Raw genomic sequence first — 18,686 nt, forward strand, 5'->3', positions numbered from 1 at the left:
GAGGAAGTAAAAACCCCAGAGTTAGAGGTTAAAAATCTATCACTCCAGCATCACAGCCTCCAACTCCTCTGATGGTGGGGACACTGAATAACGATGGTCACTGAAACCCAAAACCAAGGCCAAACACTAACCAGATGTTCAGACAGCTGGAAGTAAAGTGCCAAGGCTCCTGAGAGCAGAGATCAGCATTACTTTTGTGCCATGTACTTTCTCTTGCATGGACAGCAGAAAGATTGTACTAACCTAACACACTAGCTATGGTTAAGCTGAATATTTTCACTGCCATTACAGGAGAGGGGGCTTTCATAACAGACAGGTAAGCCTGCAGAGGAACTAACCATGTTTGATAGTTATTCATTTAGAAGGAGCCAAGGTTTGAAATGGTTACTCAGTTAGGACATCTGTCTAAAACACCCAGAGTCTTGTTACTACAGTAGCTCAGCTCCACTCAGCCTTCAAAGTAATTTTCTTTGTACTGCTCCTGTGAGGTCAAAAAGCGCATTTAGGCACAAAGACTGACATTACAATGCTTTAAAACAGCCTGCATCATCACAAGGCTTTGAAAGCTGGTTTTCCAAATCCTTGGCCTTTCCTCTAATCAAAAGGGCATCATCAGACATGGCATCAGAGGCTACATAGGGCAAGGAAGGGGGTCAGTGCCTGGTTCTCTGCTGTTTTATGAACAGCAATAAAACAACATTAATAAGCCATAAGTAAAACTGTGCCCATATGGAGCAACATTCACACAAGTGCCTCAAAGCATTTATTTTAATACCAGCATAACAATACTTATAGGGGCAGATTTTCAAAGAGCTCAGCTCCTCACTTGGAAATCTAACCACTTATTTAAATGCTCTGTGGGAGATGTCAGACGATGGGCTCTCCAGAAAGCCTGGTACATCTTGTTTATATCCGTTTTAAAGCTTCCAAACAGCTCAATTACACAAATGCATGTTACTGCATCCTCCTTCAGATGGGTGAACCAAGAGGCAGAAGGCTGTTGTCAGCAAAGGGATTACATCAAACTGATGCTACGCCACTGAAGAAATCCACCAACTCCACATGCTTGTACAGAGTAATTCTCCTTGAAGGCATCTTCCACTGCCTTTCCCCCAGCTAGCTTCACTGGGCTAATGCACCCACGCGCAAGAGCAGTAGCTAGGAAGCTTCACTGACACAGCAGCAAGACAGGACACCAAGGCCAAGCATGGTTCCATGCTTCCAAGGATTCTCTTTGCTCCAGTCTCTCTCCAGGGATAGGGACTTGTAGGTTTGGGGTGTCTAATTAAATCCCAGTGTTAGCTACTGCTATAAAGCAGGTCTGGAAGATGTAAAGCTTGAACTTCCCTCCCCAGGTGGATCTGGCAGTGCCATGGCTTGCAACATGGCATCCATTGAGATGCCAAAGCTTACTGTACAAACACACCCCCCTCTGTGCTCCCTTGGCCAACTTCTGACTCACAGCCATGCAAGGGTAAACCCAAGTGCTGCCGCAGCTTCCTAGCTGGGCTTCAGCACCCCACCTCCCTCCTCCCAGCGCGGAGGAAACCCCTGGGGCTTGCAGAGCAGGCACTGCATTTGCACTGGGTCACAGGCACAGAGCTTGTGCTTGCAGATCCAAGCAGACTTGGCAGGACTGCAAGCTCCAGGTGTGTGTGCAGAGCAATGCAAAGAAACTCTCCCAAACTGGAAAGCCAAAGGTGGCAGAGGGAATGACCACAGGCAGTTCTCCCCCTCTGGAGAATGGCGAGACCATTTCCCTCTCTGAAAACCTGATGCAACAGCTCACTTCAGCACAAGGAGATCTTTGCTGCCCACAGGAATTCTACAGTGCTTAAAAGCAGGCTCAAGTATTTCGCAGAACTGGAACCTCAGTCTGGAGGGCTTTGCCCTTAAAAAAGGAAAGTAAGCCTCGGGAGCAGGAGGTGGCATGCCACGGCCCGTGCAACATTGCAATATGCCCATAAAAGGTTCAAAATGTATCTGCTTAAGCACAGGCAGCAGTTCAGAAGGGTTTAGAGTCACATCCCAAAAGAATTTCTCTCCTGCTTTTTTAGGCAAGTGTGAGCAGCAGTCAGCAATTTACCATCATCTTCCCAACCAGAAAACCAAGGTTACTCTTGGCTGATATTAATAATGTAAATGCTGTTGGCTTTAGCCTTTGGGGATGGTGGTTTGCTCATGCCACAGAGAAGACCGGGGCAACATGAGCTGTAGACAGGAGCAGAGGCCCTGCATTGCCAGGGCTGGCCGGTGAGGAGAGAGGAGGCGAGGCTGGCACGAAAACCCCACTGCTGAATTTGCTTGGCCTGTCTCCCCAAAGAGGCTGGTCTCCAAAGTGCGGTCTCAGGACAAATTTGTGGCCACAGCTCTGCTTTCCAACACGTTCAAGGGAAAATGCACACAAGTCTGAGGTCCAAGGAAAGGCTGTAATAAATTCATTAGCTGCAGGAAGAAAGAAAAGAAGGACAGTGGTCCTGTGCTTGCCCCTTGCACTGGGAGTGCCTCCCAATGTGCCAGCCTGCACCCGCACCTCTGCCAGCCTCTTGAACCTGACCCAGGGACATCACGCATGAGACTGGCACCCGCAAACATCAGGTAACAGCAAAGGCATCTGCTCCTACGTGGGCAAGCCCTCAGGAGATACACGGGGTCAGGAGGTCTGGGGCACAGACAGTCCTCTCCATGTTCAGAAACAAAAGACCTTTAGAGGACATTTCTACAAACACAAGGCCAGACCTGGTGTTACCCTGTGACCGTGCACTGCCACAGATGGGAGATCCATTCAGCACCCCCCTGATGAGTCAAACCCCGGCCACGCCCCAGCAGGGGCTGCCCACCCCTCAGGGACTCCAGGAGGGCTGCCAAGACACTCTGCTTACAGATATCCACGGGAGAGAAGAAGAGTCTCAATGACTTCACCCTGCAGCGCAAGATGGGTACCAAAGACCCACCAGGGTCTCTCCCCACTGATGTTTTGATACTCATCAGGCCAAAGTCACCCCAAGGGCGAGAAGACTGCCTTGGAGACTCTCACTCCCAGGCCTGGGTTTGGCAATGCCCTGCAACGGGCACAGGAAGAGTCTCATTGCCTTGTGCCATCAAAGGTGTCAGGTGTGGGACAACGCAAGAGATGCATCCACCAGAGGTGGAAGAGGATGGTGGGAAGAAACATACTCCTCTCCACAGGAAAACATATTGGACAGGGAGAAAAGCGTTAGGTGTCTTTCACTGTTATTGATATTAGTTGATGAATGTGTTCACGTTGACCAAGCCTGTACAACAGTCCTACAGCTTTAGATGGGGAAAGCAATACAGATGCTTAGATTTGCCAAGCACCCAAAGCAAATACCCAAAGTCATTCAATATCCACCCTCCACATGAGTAAGAGTCTGAGGTCTGTTAAGTAGGCAATCTGTCATATGAGGGAGCAACACCTTCAGGAGGAAGTTGTCCAAGATTAATCAATCAAGAAAATGTGAACTCCCAAGTATTTAACTACTGCTACTACTACAAGTGTCACACTGATAGCTTTGGAGGGCACTTCCTTTCAGACAACTCCCTGCTTCCTCACAGGCTCTTAACATCCACCTCTGTCCTGATGGCAGCAACCTCTGTACTTACAGACTGGCAGTTAACGGTGTGGCCCCTCCAGCTCCTATTACCAGGAGCCCCCAAGAACCTCTCTATGCTGGGATGGGTCTCACTTCTCACAGTTTCCAGAGCTACATAAGTGCTTCCAGGCTTCCTCCACTCTTCCAGCAATGAGCTAAGAAGGGAGCATCCCTCCAGGGTAGCACCAAAACTGGACTATGCACCAGGAAACTTACGGACATCCCACCTTTCTTGCCACATTACTGCTAGACAACACCAGGTTCTACAAAGCACACATCCTTGGAAATACAAAGGCCAAGATAAAAGTGTTCCCTGCTGAGGCTGCTCAGCTGCAGAAAGACCCAGTAGAGCTAAGGACACAGCCAGCCTCTTCCCCTTCCACAGTACACCTCAAAAATCACCGCTTGCTTTAAAGCACAGACAAGTAATTCCTGCCAAGAACACTGCCTTACATATTTGCAAATGGCTGGCAATGAATAAGACCTTCCTGCCCCTTGCTGTCTATCTCTGTCCCTGCAGCAGAGTCACCAGGTAACATCAGCCTGTTTCCAGTTAGATGCATTCAACACCCAGCACCTTCACACAGAGCCAGGACCAAGGGGACTTCAACTAGACTTCGTATTCAGCATCCGAGGCACTCTGTCCTCCTGCTAACCCTGCTGCAGAGGCAGTAACTTGCAACAGAGAAGCAAGGGGACAGCTCAGGGCAGCAACCTTTTAAACCACAATAGCAAGATTCACCAGTGTTCATCTGTCATGGTTCAGCTGTCAAAGTCACAGATAAATGAACTGAGTCTGCTGGGACATCAGAGAAACCCATGGATAACGCCAAATAAATCAAACATGCTCTGCACAGACCTCTGTCCTACAGAAAAATCAGTTCGGCAGATTAAAGCAACAAGGTCTATCTTTCCCTGGAAAGCTGAACATGCCTAGGGAGGTCACACACCATCCAAGCAACCAGCCTGACCCCAACGGAGAGCATCTGCAGTCCAGACATTGGGGCAGGCCTGGGAGATGCTCAGCCACAGCACCGTCAGGTGAGCTTTTCCATCAGTAGTCTCCATCCCACAGCTGTGCCAAAAAACTTCTGGAGACACTGCAGAGAGTATACGCAGCACATGTGCCAATTAAATTAAGCTGTGCTAACATGGAGCTTGTTGTAACCCATAGACAAGAAGGGATCAGGCCTAAATATTTTTTTTTCCATGAGCTCTCCTATTCTTCTCTAAGTACCACTCTAAGAAATACAATAGCAACAGTTCTTATAAATAATAAATTGAGTCTAAATACATTTTTCCCCGCTTTCAGATGTTTGATTCAGTAGTTATAAAAAGCACTTATGATGTGCTGTAAGACACACGAGCATCCAGACAAGACAGAAAGCTGCTGCAAATCTACTTCTCATCACCAAATGCTGCCACCACGCAGGTGCCTTAATGACCAATGGAACAGTGAAGGTTTCTCACAAAGGTGTGAGAATTGGCTCAACATTGTTCAGTCTGGTTTATTTGCATCTCCATTACATCGAGCTGAGACATGCAGTCAGAGTGTCTCCAAAAATATCTTTACAGCTTTGTTTGCTTTGGTCTTCCTCTGTAAAAGCATAACCATATGCTAAGTTTAGTGGGTGTTTTTAGTTGTTTCCTAGTTTGGAGTTTATTTAAATTTAAAAAAAATAGATTTGATTGCAAACCAGTAACAGTCAGAAATAATTCTAGTGAAGTCAGCATAAAACAGGTACAAATTAGCATGAAAACTATAAGGAACAGCCTCAGGTACACCAGTTTCAAGATCGTATGGTACATTTATTGCCCAAGCACAGTGAACTTTTTAAATTGCAGTGGGACTTTGAATACTATTACCAGATAATAACACTTCTTTTAGAAAACAGACAATTTAGACAAAACTGTACTTTTAACTCAATTTTATGCCTGTTCACAGACAGCTTGCCTTTTTTTTAATATAGAACTGCTTTGAAATGTGTAATAGCTTAACGATGTTTTTCTAATTAGACCTCCCAAAGTCAAAATTCACATCCCTGAAATTTTCACCACACTATTTTCTGTCTTTCAAAATACTCTTAAAAACTTCGATTTGCATATGGAAACATCTACATTCATAAAGCAAATTTAAAAAAAAAAAAACAAAAAAAAAAACCAAAAAACCCAAAACACAACACGCCTCACAAAGCTGGGCTTGTAATTTTTTTTTTTAAGCTATGAGTTCATAGTGCAGATACCCAAACTGTGAGCAGTATAAATCAAAGCCTCTGTGAACACCTGGTGTGCATTACCTACATATTTTTATATAATATGTCACTATCTCCTCATGCCCCATCTCTCAGCTTACTGCTCCATTAGTGTTTCTAGTGACCAAAGAAGATTTTGTTTTCCTCCCTGACATCTTTAGAAACTGAAGAACACAACTAATGATTTGCTGGCCAGGGAATTAAGAATTAGACAGGCTCATACCACGCCTGCCTGATCCAGCCTGAATAGGAAGGTTAATGACTTGATCAGCACTTGCAGACTGCCCACCACAGTGCCACAGAAGCCTTTGTACGAATTGCCATGAGCCAGCAAACCATGTCCTGACCCTTGCAAAAAGCACCACCTATACACAGGACAGTGTACACCAAGCCCAGGAATGAAGCCCATGAATGAACCCAAAGGCCTCCTGGGTTTACAGCAATGACAGTACACTTCTCTCCTTCACTCAACATCTCAGAGGTGCCATAGGACCTGCCTAGGAGGTACTGCAGAGCATTGACTACTGTCCCACAGCCCTCGTGGCCACTTCTGAAAGGGGGTGGCCCAGCAGTGGCTGGCTCTTGGGTCTCTGGACTGCCCTCCACCAAGCAGTGCAGCTTGCCCTTCCATTCACACAAATTAATTCAGACAACACTGTTCTTCCAGAATAACGAGGGGGGAAGCGCGAGTAGAGAGTGAGAGCTCTCTTGGCATCCGATTCAAATCTGTGAACAGCTTCTCGCAAGGAACTATTTTTAAGTTTCATATCAATCTGCTTGAGAAAGGTTCCTTCTGCTGCCTACAAATGTGCAAACTCCCCCTTCCAACAACCACAGCTCAGGACAGCAAGATCTAGCCCTGCGCTTCCAACCTAACCAAGACCCAATATTTCATGGCCAAAGCATTGCACAACCACACAACACTCCTGCAGAGCACGCCCTGGCAAATCCCACCTGAGCATCAATGAAGCCCCCCATTACCTTCAGGAGTTCTCTGTGTTCTTCACAAGCTTACAGGTAGCACACATTCACCCATGAAACAACCCACACCAAGGCAGTCTGCTTCTGGAAGCATTACTGCTCTTACCACTGCAACAGAGGCAGAGCTACGATATGAAATTGAGGAAAAAAAAGAAAAAAGTGAGATGCAGTAAGCTATAGATGCTGTGCGTGACCTGACCAGCAAGGTGAAGCCATTGTACGCTGGGTTATCAAAAGTTCCTGTATGAAGGCATTGTTCAGCCTTAAAAGGTCTGTGAGAAAAAAAAACAAGCAACAGCACTACACAATGGATGCAGATAAGCAACCTCTGAACAAAGCCCTGGGCGACTGCAAGACAACGGGAAAACTTATTAGCTGCAAGTATCCTATATCCTGTCTCCAATAAAGCAACACAGATGTTCTGCTAATGCAGGGCGTGAAAAGATGAAAAGAGTACTAAGCAGCTATTGAGCCCTCCGCAGGAGAGAGGGTCAGTGTTCAACAGCTGTCGGAGGGAAACAGCGGCTGAGCACACAAAGACGTCCACAGGATGGGCATGAAAAGCCTCTTCTTAACAGGTCTGAGAACGTAACATCTCTCTCATCACTAGTAAGGGAGGCCACCGTTATGACCACGAGCCCCTCTACACCACCGCAAACAGGGCTTTGCAAAGCCCAGCTCCAGCCCAAGAACAGAAAGACCATTGTTCCAGAGTTTAGTCAACAGGGCGGTTATCTCCACTGGGAAACACATGGTGTACGCGCACACACACGGAGGCTGCAGCGTTGGGGAACTGCACTTCTCCATGGCACAGCAGAACCGGGGCTCTGCCCAGCAAGAGCTACTGGATCCATCTGGAAGAAGGAATTGCTCCAAGACCCACTTTTTGTCTGAGAAGTGGGGTGCAGAAACAGCCCCATCATGAACCCTTGGCCAAGCCCTCTGCACAGTCTGACCTCTCCTCCTGGTGCACTTCCCAAAGGCAGAGTTGTTGGCCCTCCACGAGGCTTTCCTAAACCTGAAAAATACTGAAAATCTGTTCACTGGAAAATTCAGGCCACTTAACTAGTACATACTGGGCATCTGCTACTGTGTCAAGAGGAAACTGTAACAAGAACGTTATTTAACAGCCAGTTACATCGGAAACATGCTGAGCTGTAGAAGATCATACCCTATTCCTTTGGCATTTTTTTTTTTTTTTTGCTTTCTCATCATGCTGTTCCCCATCCCATTCCCCACTGCTGAAGCAGGAGAAGTGTTTGCTCAAGCCAGTGGGTGGGATTTGAACCCCAGCTGCCCACAGACTTGGTCCTGCACATCTCGCAGCCCCAGCCGTGCAGAGAAGGGCCAGCACAGAGAGCCTGGGCATGCTGCAGACACTGCACCGCAAACAGCACACACGGGGAAAACTCACCCGCCAGGTGACACTGGACTACAGCACAGCTCAGAGCTGCTGAGGGGCTGGGGGGCAGCACAGGGGACACCTCCCCAGGACACTGCAAACTCAGTCAACCTCTGCAAGGGGCACGGTACTACCATGCACAGCAGGGCAGCACTCCTTTCAGTTCGCAAATAAATGCTACAAATGTAAACATATTAACATCTTTATTCAAATTATCTGCACTGCCACTGGCTACAATTCAAAAGTTTCGAGGGCATAAAGAACATGACTTTTTTTCCCCTCCGATAAAAATATTTTTGTCTCTCGCTGTCAGCAAACCAGCAATGTAAATGAACATTTGAAAGTCACCGTATAACTAAGAGTCATTGCATATAATCAGATTAAAAAGAGCAAAGCCGAATGCCAATAGGAAGCTTGAGCTTCTTGGTAAAAGGGAACAGAAGTGAAAATACGAAGAAGCCACAAACAGTAATAAAATGGGTAAACCCGTGTTAGACCAGATCCAGCCCCAGTCTGAACCTGTACACACATAATTCCACCAGTTCTGTTATTCATTATGTTCGTAAAAATAAACCCAAATCTTTTCAAGCAACAGTTGAAGTTCAAGGGAAAACTTTTGAGCTTGTAAAATTTACCAGATTCCTTCTAGAAACTCAAACAGGTTAATTACTCTGATCAAAACATTTAACATAATGTCAAGAGTTCTCAAAAGTAATCAGTTATCCATATTGTCTCAGGGTTTTTACCATCCTATTTAAAACACCTTTGAGGAACCACACTTTTGGGAAAAAGAAAAAAAAAGTAGACGTTCCTTTCCCAAGACTCACGGTGAAGTGACCCTGAACAGAGATGCCCACCTCCCCCTCCTGTGACCCCACCGTCCCCCTGCCCTGACTCAGACCCCAGGTATTTAGTAATTGAAAGTCACCCCTGGAGCTCCAACAGTGACAAGCAACCAAGAGCCATTTACTGCCTGCAAAATCGACTCTGCAAAGATGAGCACTAGCAAAAAGGCTCAGGTGTAACTCGGACAGGCCTAGCAGAACCATCGTGTTTGCACGTCCCTTGCAGAAAGTGTTTTCCCAACACCCATTTTTCTGGGAGCACTGCTCTCCAAATATTTTGGCTGTTCCTCATCTACAGGACAGCATTAGAGTGCATCTGCGACTCCGTCTCCAGGAAATACACATAAAGCTGATTCATTATCTTAAAATGCTGCTTTCATTTCTGCTTATTCAAAGCACATTTCAGATCCCTGCACCGAATGCGCAGCCAATGTGCTCTGGACACAAATTAAAGCATTGGGTTTCAGTTCTCTACTTTTCTCATTTCGGTTTCATTTGCTGCCCACAATGTGCATTCATTCTCCATTTCAAGGATAGCTATATCAGACCTGAGCTACCATCGCAAAACACTCTGGATAAAATCCTCTCTCCCCCTGCGATGCCAGGCACTCCAGGCAATTGCACCTGATGTCAGACTCAGCCTAGATTTCAGAAGCTACATCCTGCACCAGCAGCATCCTCCCTGCAGAAACAGAGCAATAAACAGTTGTTCTGCACATCCCACACCCCAGCACGCCGAGCCATTCGGAAGAGAAGGAAAAGCAAGTGAGCTTAGGTAATGCACGCATTAGACAGTCCTCACCTTTAGGGAGTCAAAGCAGGCAATAACTCGACCATTTTCCACATGGCAACTCCGTGATGGATGGGCGAACTTGCACTCTGCATCAGACCGAGAACAAGTACCTCTCTGAAACTCTCGACACACTTCTAACGTCAGCCATTTTGTATCACGAACCAGGGAAACGTTTACAGCCATATTAAAAAACAAAAATTAAAATGCAAGCAATCACACCCTTCTTCAGGGCAATATTTACTGCTGATCTTTTTTTTTCTTCTTTTTTTTAAAAAAAGGGTAAAAAAGTGAATTCAAGTTAAACGTGAAGAAATAACTAACTTGTTGCTTTGGTAGAACTCCTATTCATCAGCACTTAGGTTTTCATTTAAGTCAAATCGTGTTTGTTTAAACAAGAATTAAACATAAAGCCAATCATAAAATAGAAATCTTATCAGAACAACTGAAAATCAAATTAGAGGCCAGCTCCTAAAAGTGCAATTGTAGAAGTTAAAATATAAGTGTTATATTTTGTGCCACTGCCGAAGTTACTTGCAAATAACTGGCAGACTTTCAAAAGAATTCTGTGCTCTCCAGTTAATGGTTTCAATTATTCTTGCAAAAAGCATATGCTGCTGGCAGCACTTCAGTTTGTGGAATGGTCTCGGTCCTCGGGGAGAAAGCTTCGGGGTTTTTTTTTTCCTTCTATTTCTTGCTTCTAAAAATTACGGTTCGCGAGCATCAAAACGAGCAAAAGGACGTCTGAATTTTTTTTTTCTCTTTCTTTTCTTTTAAATATTTGCTACATACTCGGGGGAAAGAAAAAAAAAATAAAATGGCTGAGCAAACTGCGTGTAAATGGGGAGCCAAAAAAAAAAAAAAAAAGGGCAAGGCTGGAGGAGTTGCCGTCAGGGCACGAACCGCAAGCAACGCCGAATTAAAAAGAGAGGGGGGCGAGGGGCAGAGAGAGGCAGCCCTAGACAGAAATCCAAGCAGCGGTGGCTTCAGGAAAGGCACTTTTCAGCAACCTGCAGGAAAAAGAGAAATAGAATCAGCCACGAGCCGACGGTGGCCCCCGCTCAGGCGGGCGCGGGGCTGCCCGGCCCCCGGCGGTGCGGCGCGGCCCCGGCAGCCATTGTCGGTACCGGGGGCATTTCCCGCACCAAGCTGCGCATGGGAGGAGGAAGCGGCCAATGGCGTTCACCGTTGCAGCAGCAGGCCCGGGCAGCCGACCAATAAAAGAGACCGTTTCATAGCGGCCCGGGCTGGTAGCCGCTGGGTTTTTGTGCCCGCCGCACGGAAAAGCGCCTCAGCCCCGCGGCCCGGCCCCAGGGCCCCGCGGGGACCGGCCGAGCCCATCGGTCGCCCCCCGGCAAGGCGTCCCGCAGGGCCAGCAGCGTCCACCAAGCAGCCCTCCCACGCTAGAGAAGGATATTTTGCTCTTTAGCCTTTTTTTTTTTTAAAAATTTTATTATTACCCACCCCCCCCGCCCCCCTTTCTGTAGGAGACGTTCAGGCAGGAAGAGCAGCCGGTGGCTTTCTTGTCTACAAAGCAGAAGGAGCTGCTACAGCTCAGCCCCATAACCACTTGGCATTTTTAAGGTGTTTTATTTAACCCATCGCTAGCTGCAGAGCTGTTGCAGCAGCAGCCTGAGGTGGCACATGAAGATAAACGACTGGGTCACAGTCGCTCCTCTATGGATTTGGAGCCTACAAAACTAAAAGCAAACCTGACTGGGAAACCTAAGCCACACACGCACACACGGAAAAAATTAACTCATTGCTCACAGCTGTAGTTTTCCACCAGACTAAAGGCAACTCGAATTACTCTGACTCTAGCAACTCGTGTTATACAACAAGCAACTTTCAATGCATTCCTATTCAAGGCTTCCTTGGCATCCACTAAAATGTTAAGCTGTCCCTAGAGTTTCCCATTCTAATATTAGCTGTACCAGTGCCGCCTGATAGGATTGGGCTGTTTCCAAGTTCCCAAAATCCAGCCCTTTATCTTCCTAAAGTACGGCTGCCCAGTTTTGCAAACACTTGACAGGCGCGGGATGTTGCTCGTGTGACTGCTATTAAGACTTCAAGCTTTCACGGGAGAAGAGCCTTCAACTACAAGAAAAGGAAGCTTAAATTCCTCTTTTATTATTGGTGTGTTATTGCAATTACACTGATCAGTAACTGAAACCTACTGGAGCTGGAACAGTCAAACAATGCTACCAAGGAAGTAGTGTGGGAAGAGGCTGTCATCAGCAGCAGGGGGTGGGGCACAGAGGCTGTTTGATTCACAGATCAAATTATTTCACATTAAAAAAACAACATTCTTTAAAACTACATTGCAAGTATTCTCTAGGCTAATTAGAGCCGAGTTCATAACAAAAACTGCCCAGATCCTTGCAATCCTGCTTGCAGCATCAGTGCAAAGGTTAGTCTGACCCATGCTTCTGGAAGGACCTTTGCATTTTTGCACATCAGGTGGGGAACAGAGACTGCAAACATCAGATTTGCTAAGCATGCTTTAAACTTCAAAGGGAAGGGAAAAAAGCACATCTAGCCATGCACATGTCTTCTGGGTTTCGTAAGGAACAGAGATGCTCTGAATCAATTCCAATTTTGCAAACGGGGCAAATTTATACAGGAATCCCATTCACTGATGTGCGGGCTCCCCGTCCAAATGAGCTCAGCAAGCAGGAAAAGATGTGCAGAAACTTTCTGCAGGGAGCTAGGGACTGGCTGGGCACAGCCCTTAAAAACGAGCTAGAACAGGTCAGATATGGGTGGGGATTAGAAAGAATGCTCTCTCAGGAGCTGCTCCAAGCAGGCTGAAATACAACCATCTTGTGGATTAAGTGCCTATTCCACAGCTTCAGACTCCCAGGGAAGCGAGAGTCTGTTAACGCTGTGGCCTGAATATGGTGGGTCTGAACTTAACACACAGTTACACCAAGATGTACAAACAGTGTAGTAACATCTGCCACTTCCCAGCCCTTCTACCTTGAGAAATCCCAAAGAATATAACAAACCAAATGTTCATTTTGCTCTGACCCATGTAGCTCAGGAGCACACACGTGCACACAGACACATGCCTGCACTAAACTGCTCAGTCCTCAGGATGAAGGAAACCATGTTAATGGAAGATAAGTCAAATGAATCCTACAAAACATTAAACTACAAATATCAAGACATTCAGATACATGTAACATGGTTGATATTTTTCTTTTACAACTCTTAGAGGGGGAAAAAAGCAAACAGAAAACTCTGAAGAAATACTTGCCAATGTCCTGCCAATGGAAACCAAAACCTCCTGTCCCACACCCTGAAGAGCACACTTGTCTGTTCAACAAGCAAGAGCGAGACACAAGGAATGTTCTGTGCCTCAGAAACAACCCATCCTCCTGCAGAAGGACAGACTATCGTCTTAGATTCTGGGACTAGGGCTCCTGTACGGGGGGGAGCCAAATAGGTGAATAAATTTTTAATACCGGGAGCCTGAATTCTGCAGCCTGCATGCCAACCAGCAGAGCACAGCAGCAGCACACACTGCCCCCACCACTTGTTTGCTGTGCACTCAGCAGAGCACTTAAGCACATGCTTAACTTTGAGCAGGCTGACAATCTTACTGGAAAGAAGAAAACCTGAAGCGTGTACTTAAGTGCTTTGCTGAATCAGGGCCTAAATAAATGAATCTGCTTCACAGGTTTATCAGGGCTGGGAGGCCAGCAAGCACAGGCAGCAGTCATCGCAGTTCAGCTTACACGATCACAGCGCAGAGGAGGATGAGTTAGGCTTTTCTGCAAGTCAACAAATACAGATTCTGTCAATGTTTGGATTGCCGAAAATTCCCTCTCCATGAGGCCATGGGGAAAGCCAAAAACGTGTGCACATGGGGCTGACATCACACCGAGCACTGTATACTGCTGCAGCGAGGCTCCCGTGCACGCCGCCAAAGGATAACACACATCAGACAGGAACCAGCCACTGACACTATAAAGCTTCAGTTCTCCATGTTTTAACTCCTGGCAGCAACCAACTGCAACCATTTGCACCACAATGCATCCTTGCAATTTCCTTGTATTACCCTCTTTTTTAGGGGGGAAGGGAACTGGCATTTTATTCACTTTGTTCTCCTGCTTATTTCAAATGGGAGGAATAAAAGCATCCATGCCAAAACCAACATACAACAAGGATAAAAAGTAGCTCCAGAAAACACAGGCTTCGTTAGCGTGCAGGAAATACAACAAAGGGTAGGTGCTGCCTTTTGAACCCTTCCCAGCAAGTCAGATCCGTCTGGCAGAGCTCATCAACTCTGCTACCAGATGGGCCAATCTCGTTTCAACAGCAGCAGCATCAAAGCTGGTGAAAGCAGCAGAGCATAGAGAAAAGCCTGTGGCCTTTATCCCTGTAAGGAACCTATAATATCCCTGAAGTCCCTACTCCTTTTAGAGCCTCAGGCTCTAATTGCCTGAGATACAGGGCTTGCTCCAGATGTCAGACCCAGCCTTGCAGCTACTGAAGTGAAGGGTAACAAGGGCAGACTGAGGAGCAAAGGTCACGCCGGGGCTCGCCTCTAGCGGGACTGAGATGCCCTCGGTGCTTGAGGTGATGTGAGGACGAGCGTATTCGCTTGACGCTTGAATTCCTCCTGCTTTCCATGAAACCGATCCCCTTCCACTGACACCCCCCATGGATGTCAACTCATGAGGATGCTTCCTGACAGCCGAGTTCAGAGATGGTAATTTATGTGACAGAGTAGATTCAAGCGGCTCCCAAGTGTAAATGATGCTATTTAAAAGAGAGTGGTTTTTTGTGGGGGTGGGGGGGTAGAGAAGAAAAAAAAATGACTCAAGTAGAAGTGGCAAGGTGGGTTCCTTATTTATTGTTCCTCAAGGATTTCTGGGTCACAACTGCTCAGATGAGAAGCAAAAGTGCTGTTGCCCTAACTGACAGTCCTGGTGAGTGAGAATGGCTGCTATTTCCCTTTGTCTGAATTGGAATAGGGACACTGCAGACAGCGAGGGGACGCTGGAGCTTTCTCAAAGCCAAGTTCCAGCCGTGCCCCTTCTTTAGCCTATGTGATGCTGTTCATGCTCCTCTCCTCAACACAAACCACCAGGCACATGACAGAGGAACCAAGGACCCACTCTCCTGAGTCCAAGCTCAGCTCTATACTGCCAGGCTGCAGCATACTTTACCCAGTTTTGCAAGTTATGGTCAATGAAAGCTCAGACCCAGCCAGCCTGGATGGATGGACACCCTGGAGGCACAGCAACAGAGAAACTGTGCTCTTAAGCTTGCAAAATTCAGACCTCAAATCTTTCACCAATTCCACGAGAACTTACATCCCACCCCTGAACTATTAACATTCTCTGAGTGTCTAGATATTGTCGGGAGCCAAAAGATGACTTTTATGGCCTTTCCTCAAAACACTAAATTCAGATGGCAGCACAAATGACACACGCAGTCCTTGGACCTTTGAGATGATTCTGTAACCTTGGCTTTTCATTGCACCTTAGTGGGTATGGAAGAGCTTGATGCACCCACGACCCCTCTCCTCAATAAGCCAGAATGGGGAACTCCTCCCTCAAACAGCAGTGAGATGTTTTCACTATCAAACAATTCCAAATAAATGCTGCCTTCCTGGAAACACTGCATGGCAAAGAGAAACAGGAACAATGAAAATAGCACATTGAACTGTTTTGTTCTGAAAGAGAAACAGAAGTCTTTAGGAGAATACCACCACTCATCCACAGCATTTTCACATTCCCTCGGAAAGCCAAGTCTGAGCATCTTCCCCAGTCTTTTCTTTCTCCTCCACTTTCATAGCAGTAATAAAGAACAACACATGAAGCTACATCTTTGCTCTTCAAAGCAACCAAAAAGGTATAGTCAAGGGCAAGATTTTATTGGGGAGTGCTATACTCATACATTTATTGGCAGTGATGCATGAGTAAGATAACCCACATTTGTGGGGAGCTTTCAGAGTCAGTGAGGAGTAAAAATATTTTAAAAAAATCTCTTCATCTAGGACCCACCAAGCCAGGAACACGATGACATCAGTTCGGTTGGCTGACATTAGAGAAGCTCATTTTGGGCCTCAGAAAAGCCCATGACTGTCATGATTGGATCACAGGGCAGCTCTGCTTCACTTGGGACTGGTTCAGAAATGCTGTACAACAACAAAACCAACCACAAAAATAACACCCATAAGGTCAAGGTGTGGATCCACCATTGTTTAAGTCCCAATTAGCAAGGCTCTTACCCTATATCACATAAAACTCATTAGTGCTCAGATTCCTATAGACTCCAATTCCTCTGCTGTTGCAACGCTGACAGTTTGCACGCAGCAGGTCTGCCTCCGACATGGGCCGGCTCCCACCCCCCGCACTCACACGGGCTGTGCACTTGGGACAGGAGCCATCTCTGCAAATTGCTGCTTCTCCATAGCTTCTCATTGCCTGTGCACTTAATGGGCTGCAGTATCAAGCCCGAAGAAGGTCAACTTATTTTCTGCTGCCTGCAAGAGGTATTTTCGCTTTCAAATTAGAAAATAATATTCTATTTTTTGCTCTGGCCCTCATACTTTAAAGCAAACACTTTGGGGACACGGTAGACACTTTGAATATTTCCTCTGTGAACATTCTGTACCTGGACACTTTCTCCCTCAGGGAATAGTTTACTTAATTCAAGGTAGACCTTTACAGCTAGAAGAAAATAAACCTTCTTTTGTTCTTCTACCAGCGACTCAGAAAAGGAGCAAGCAGGTTTCCTCTACCATGGCCATGCATGAGAAGTTTCTGTTCAAGGTCTAATCGCAGATGTTGGGGGCCGTGAATCACCAGGGATCACACCGCGTGCCAGAGTCAACTTAGCCCCGAGTGCCGTCTGTTCAGAAGAGGACAGCAGAACCCAGAAGCCACATGTGCAAATAAAACAACCCATTGCAGCAGCATTGGGGGAAAAGCCTTGTTGGCAGGACACAAACCCACTACAGAAGTGGCTGTGTGCACAAGGCAGATGTTTGGGCATGCAAATACCACACATCTTTGTGTTGAAGGAGCCACTAATGCTCATCCTTCTTTCCCCAACCTCTCTCATGCCACTGGCTTAGAGGGACTTTGCAGAGTGTGGGTTACTTACTGATTGTGACCTCTAAGGAGAGAGCAGCACAAGAAAAGATCCTCTTGCTCCTCAGTGGGGAAGGCTGCACATACTGCATCCCACCTCTTAGAAAGCCTGCCAACCTTGCTAAAAGCTCCTGGATTTATGGCACCCAGAAGATGGCTGAGGTGCTCTGCAGGGACAGCAGTGCTGCCGTCCTCAGGAAAATGGATCATCCGTCACTTGCCTCTGGGTGCTCCTCATTGCTCTCAGCTGCCCTGGCATGACCTAGGCACTTCTCTTACCTGTAGAGGTGGTAGCTGAGGAACAGAGGGGAAAAAAACAAAAGAGAAAAAAAGAAAAAATAAAGCACTGTGACGGAAGGAAACCCTTCACTGCAGAGAAAAAAAAAGTACAAATAAACTTGGGGAACTTTATCCTCCCTTGCGTACATGCAATTCTCCACATTTACACCCTGAAGCAAACAATCACAGGAAAAATAAATGCCAAGTTTAAGGAAATATTTGAAAAAAACCCCTTTGTTTCTGAAATCTACCATTCTTCACTGTGAACTACAGTGCTCCTATTCCCTCAGCCGCCTGAAATCTTCGCAATCTGTTTTCCTTCTTCATCAACCTCCACCCACCTCTTGTCCACCAAAGTTCAAACCTCCTCTCCCCTTCGCTCCTGCTCTTCTCCAAAATGCTTCCAGAGGCAAACGGCTGGGAGCTATTTGCCACTATCTGCTGGGAATTTCTAAGCCAAAAACGCATTACAAAAAGATTGCAATTTAAGGAGCTTTTTTGTTTATTTGTTTGTCTTTGAACAAAGTCATAGAAGTTGCTGTGCTGGACCAACACACGTGCTTCAGCAGAACAAATACCTTTCCATAGGGTGTTCCAGGACAGCATGCGGTGCGGTGCTTCAAAGGGAACTTCCCCATTTCGCTGAATAGATTTGTTGTTAGAATAACCACACATGCACATTTTTGTTCTTTTGGGCTTTTGATTTCCTGCCATCAGCTTATTTGGGACCAGTTAGAGGACAAGACCCCTTTCCTACTCCAGCTCTCTTATAGGAGTGACAGTGACCCACTGTGACCCCACACCTGTGGGATATAGGTGTTCCCGGGGGATGCTCTGATGATCAGGCAGCCAAGCGGGAGTTTTGCTTGAGCCAGGCTCCAGCACGGCACTCCGCTCCCCAGCCACCAATACACAGAGAAGGATGCTCCCTTCTGTTGGGACCCGCCTGGCAAATCCCTTCTAGCCTCCTATGGGAGGCAGCTTCCCAGTGCCAAGGGCCAGGGAGCTGCATTAGAGCAGGGTGGCTAACCCAAAAGAAGCATTTCCTCTGCAGTGCAGAAGCAGCTACTGTGCTGCTGTGAAGCAGTGCTAAAATCCCCTCCAGTGCCAGCACCGCTTGGGAGGGGTTAGGACCACAATTACACCAGCTGCAAACACAAAAGGAAAAAAAAAAAAAAAAAGAAAAAGTTGGCAGGGATCTCTGAAGGTCAGCTAATCCAAACCCCGTCTCAAAGCACAGTATGCTTCAGAGGTGGATGCTTCCATCTCCAAGCACAAAGAGAGCTGTCTCACACAAAGAGAGCTCAATTGAGTCAAACAAATTTACAGAGGAGACAGGAAAGGCCAAGGCTCATTAAGGCTTGTTCCCCACCACGTAATCGTAAGAAATAGGATCAAGCAGATGTATCCCACA

The 18,686-nt window shown here is 46.7% G+C and overlaps 1 protein-coding gene across 16 annotated transcripts in view; it reads right to left on the bottom strand.

Moving 5' to 3' along the window:
- The window catches only part of MBNL3 (muscleblind like splicing regulator 3), a 96,861-nt gene that overhangs the window by 52,591 nt on the left and 25,584 nt on the right, over window positions 1–18,686 (bottom strand). For 9 of the 16 annotated variants that reach the window (XR_012624527.1, XR_012624525.1, XR_012624526.1 and 6 more), the window contains exon 2: window positions 9,897–10,894. The exons of 5 other annotated variants lie outside the window; for them this stretch is intronic. Coding sequence is in view for 6 of the 11 variants with exons in the window: in XM_074834683.1 (XP_074690784.1) it covers window positions 9,897–10,070 (174 nt within the window). In the remaining 5 variants the exon portion in view is untranslated. Of the gene's footprint in view, window positions 1–8,261; window positions 8,345–9,896; window positions 10,895–15,901; window positions 15,918–18,686 lie in introns of those variants that run through there. 2 more of the 16 variants (XM_074834696.1, XM_074834689.1) reach the window with 2 other exon arrangements.

Source organism: Strix aluco, chromosome 10 (assembly GCF_031877795.1).
Source record: "Strix aluco isolate bStrAlu1 chromosome 10, bStrAlu1.hap1, whole genome shotgun sequence".
In the NCBI taxonomy this organism is placed as follows: Eukaryota; Metazoa; Chordata; class Aves; order Strigiformes; family Strigidae; genus Strix; species Strix aluco.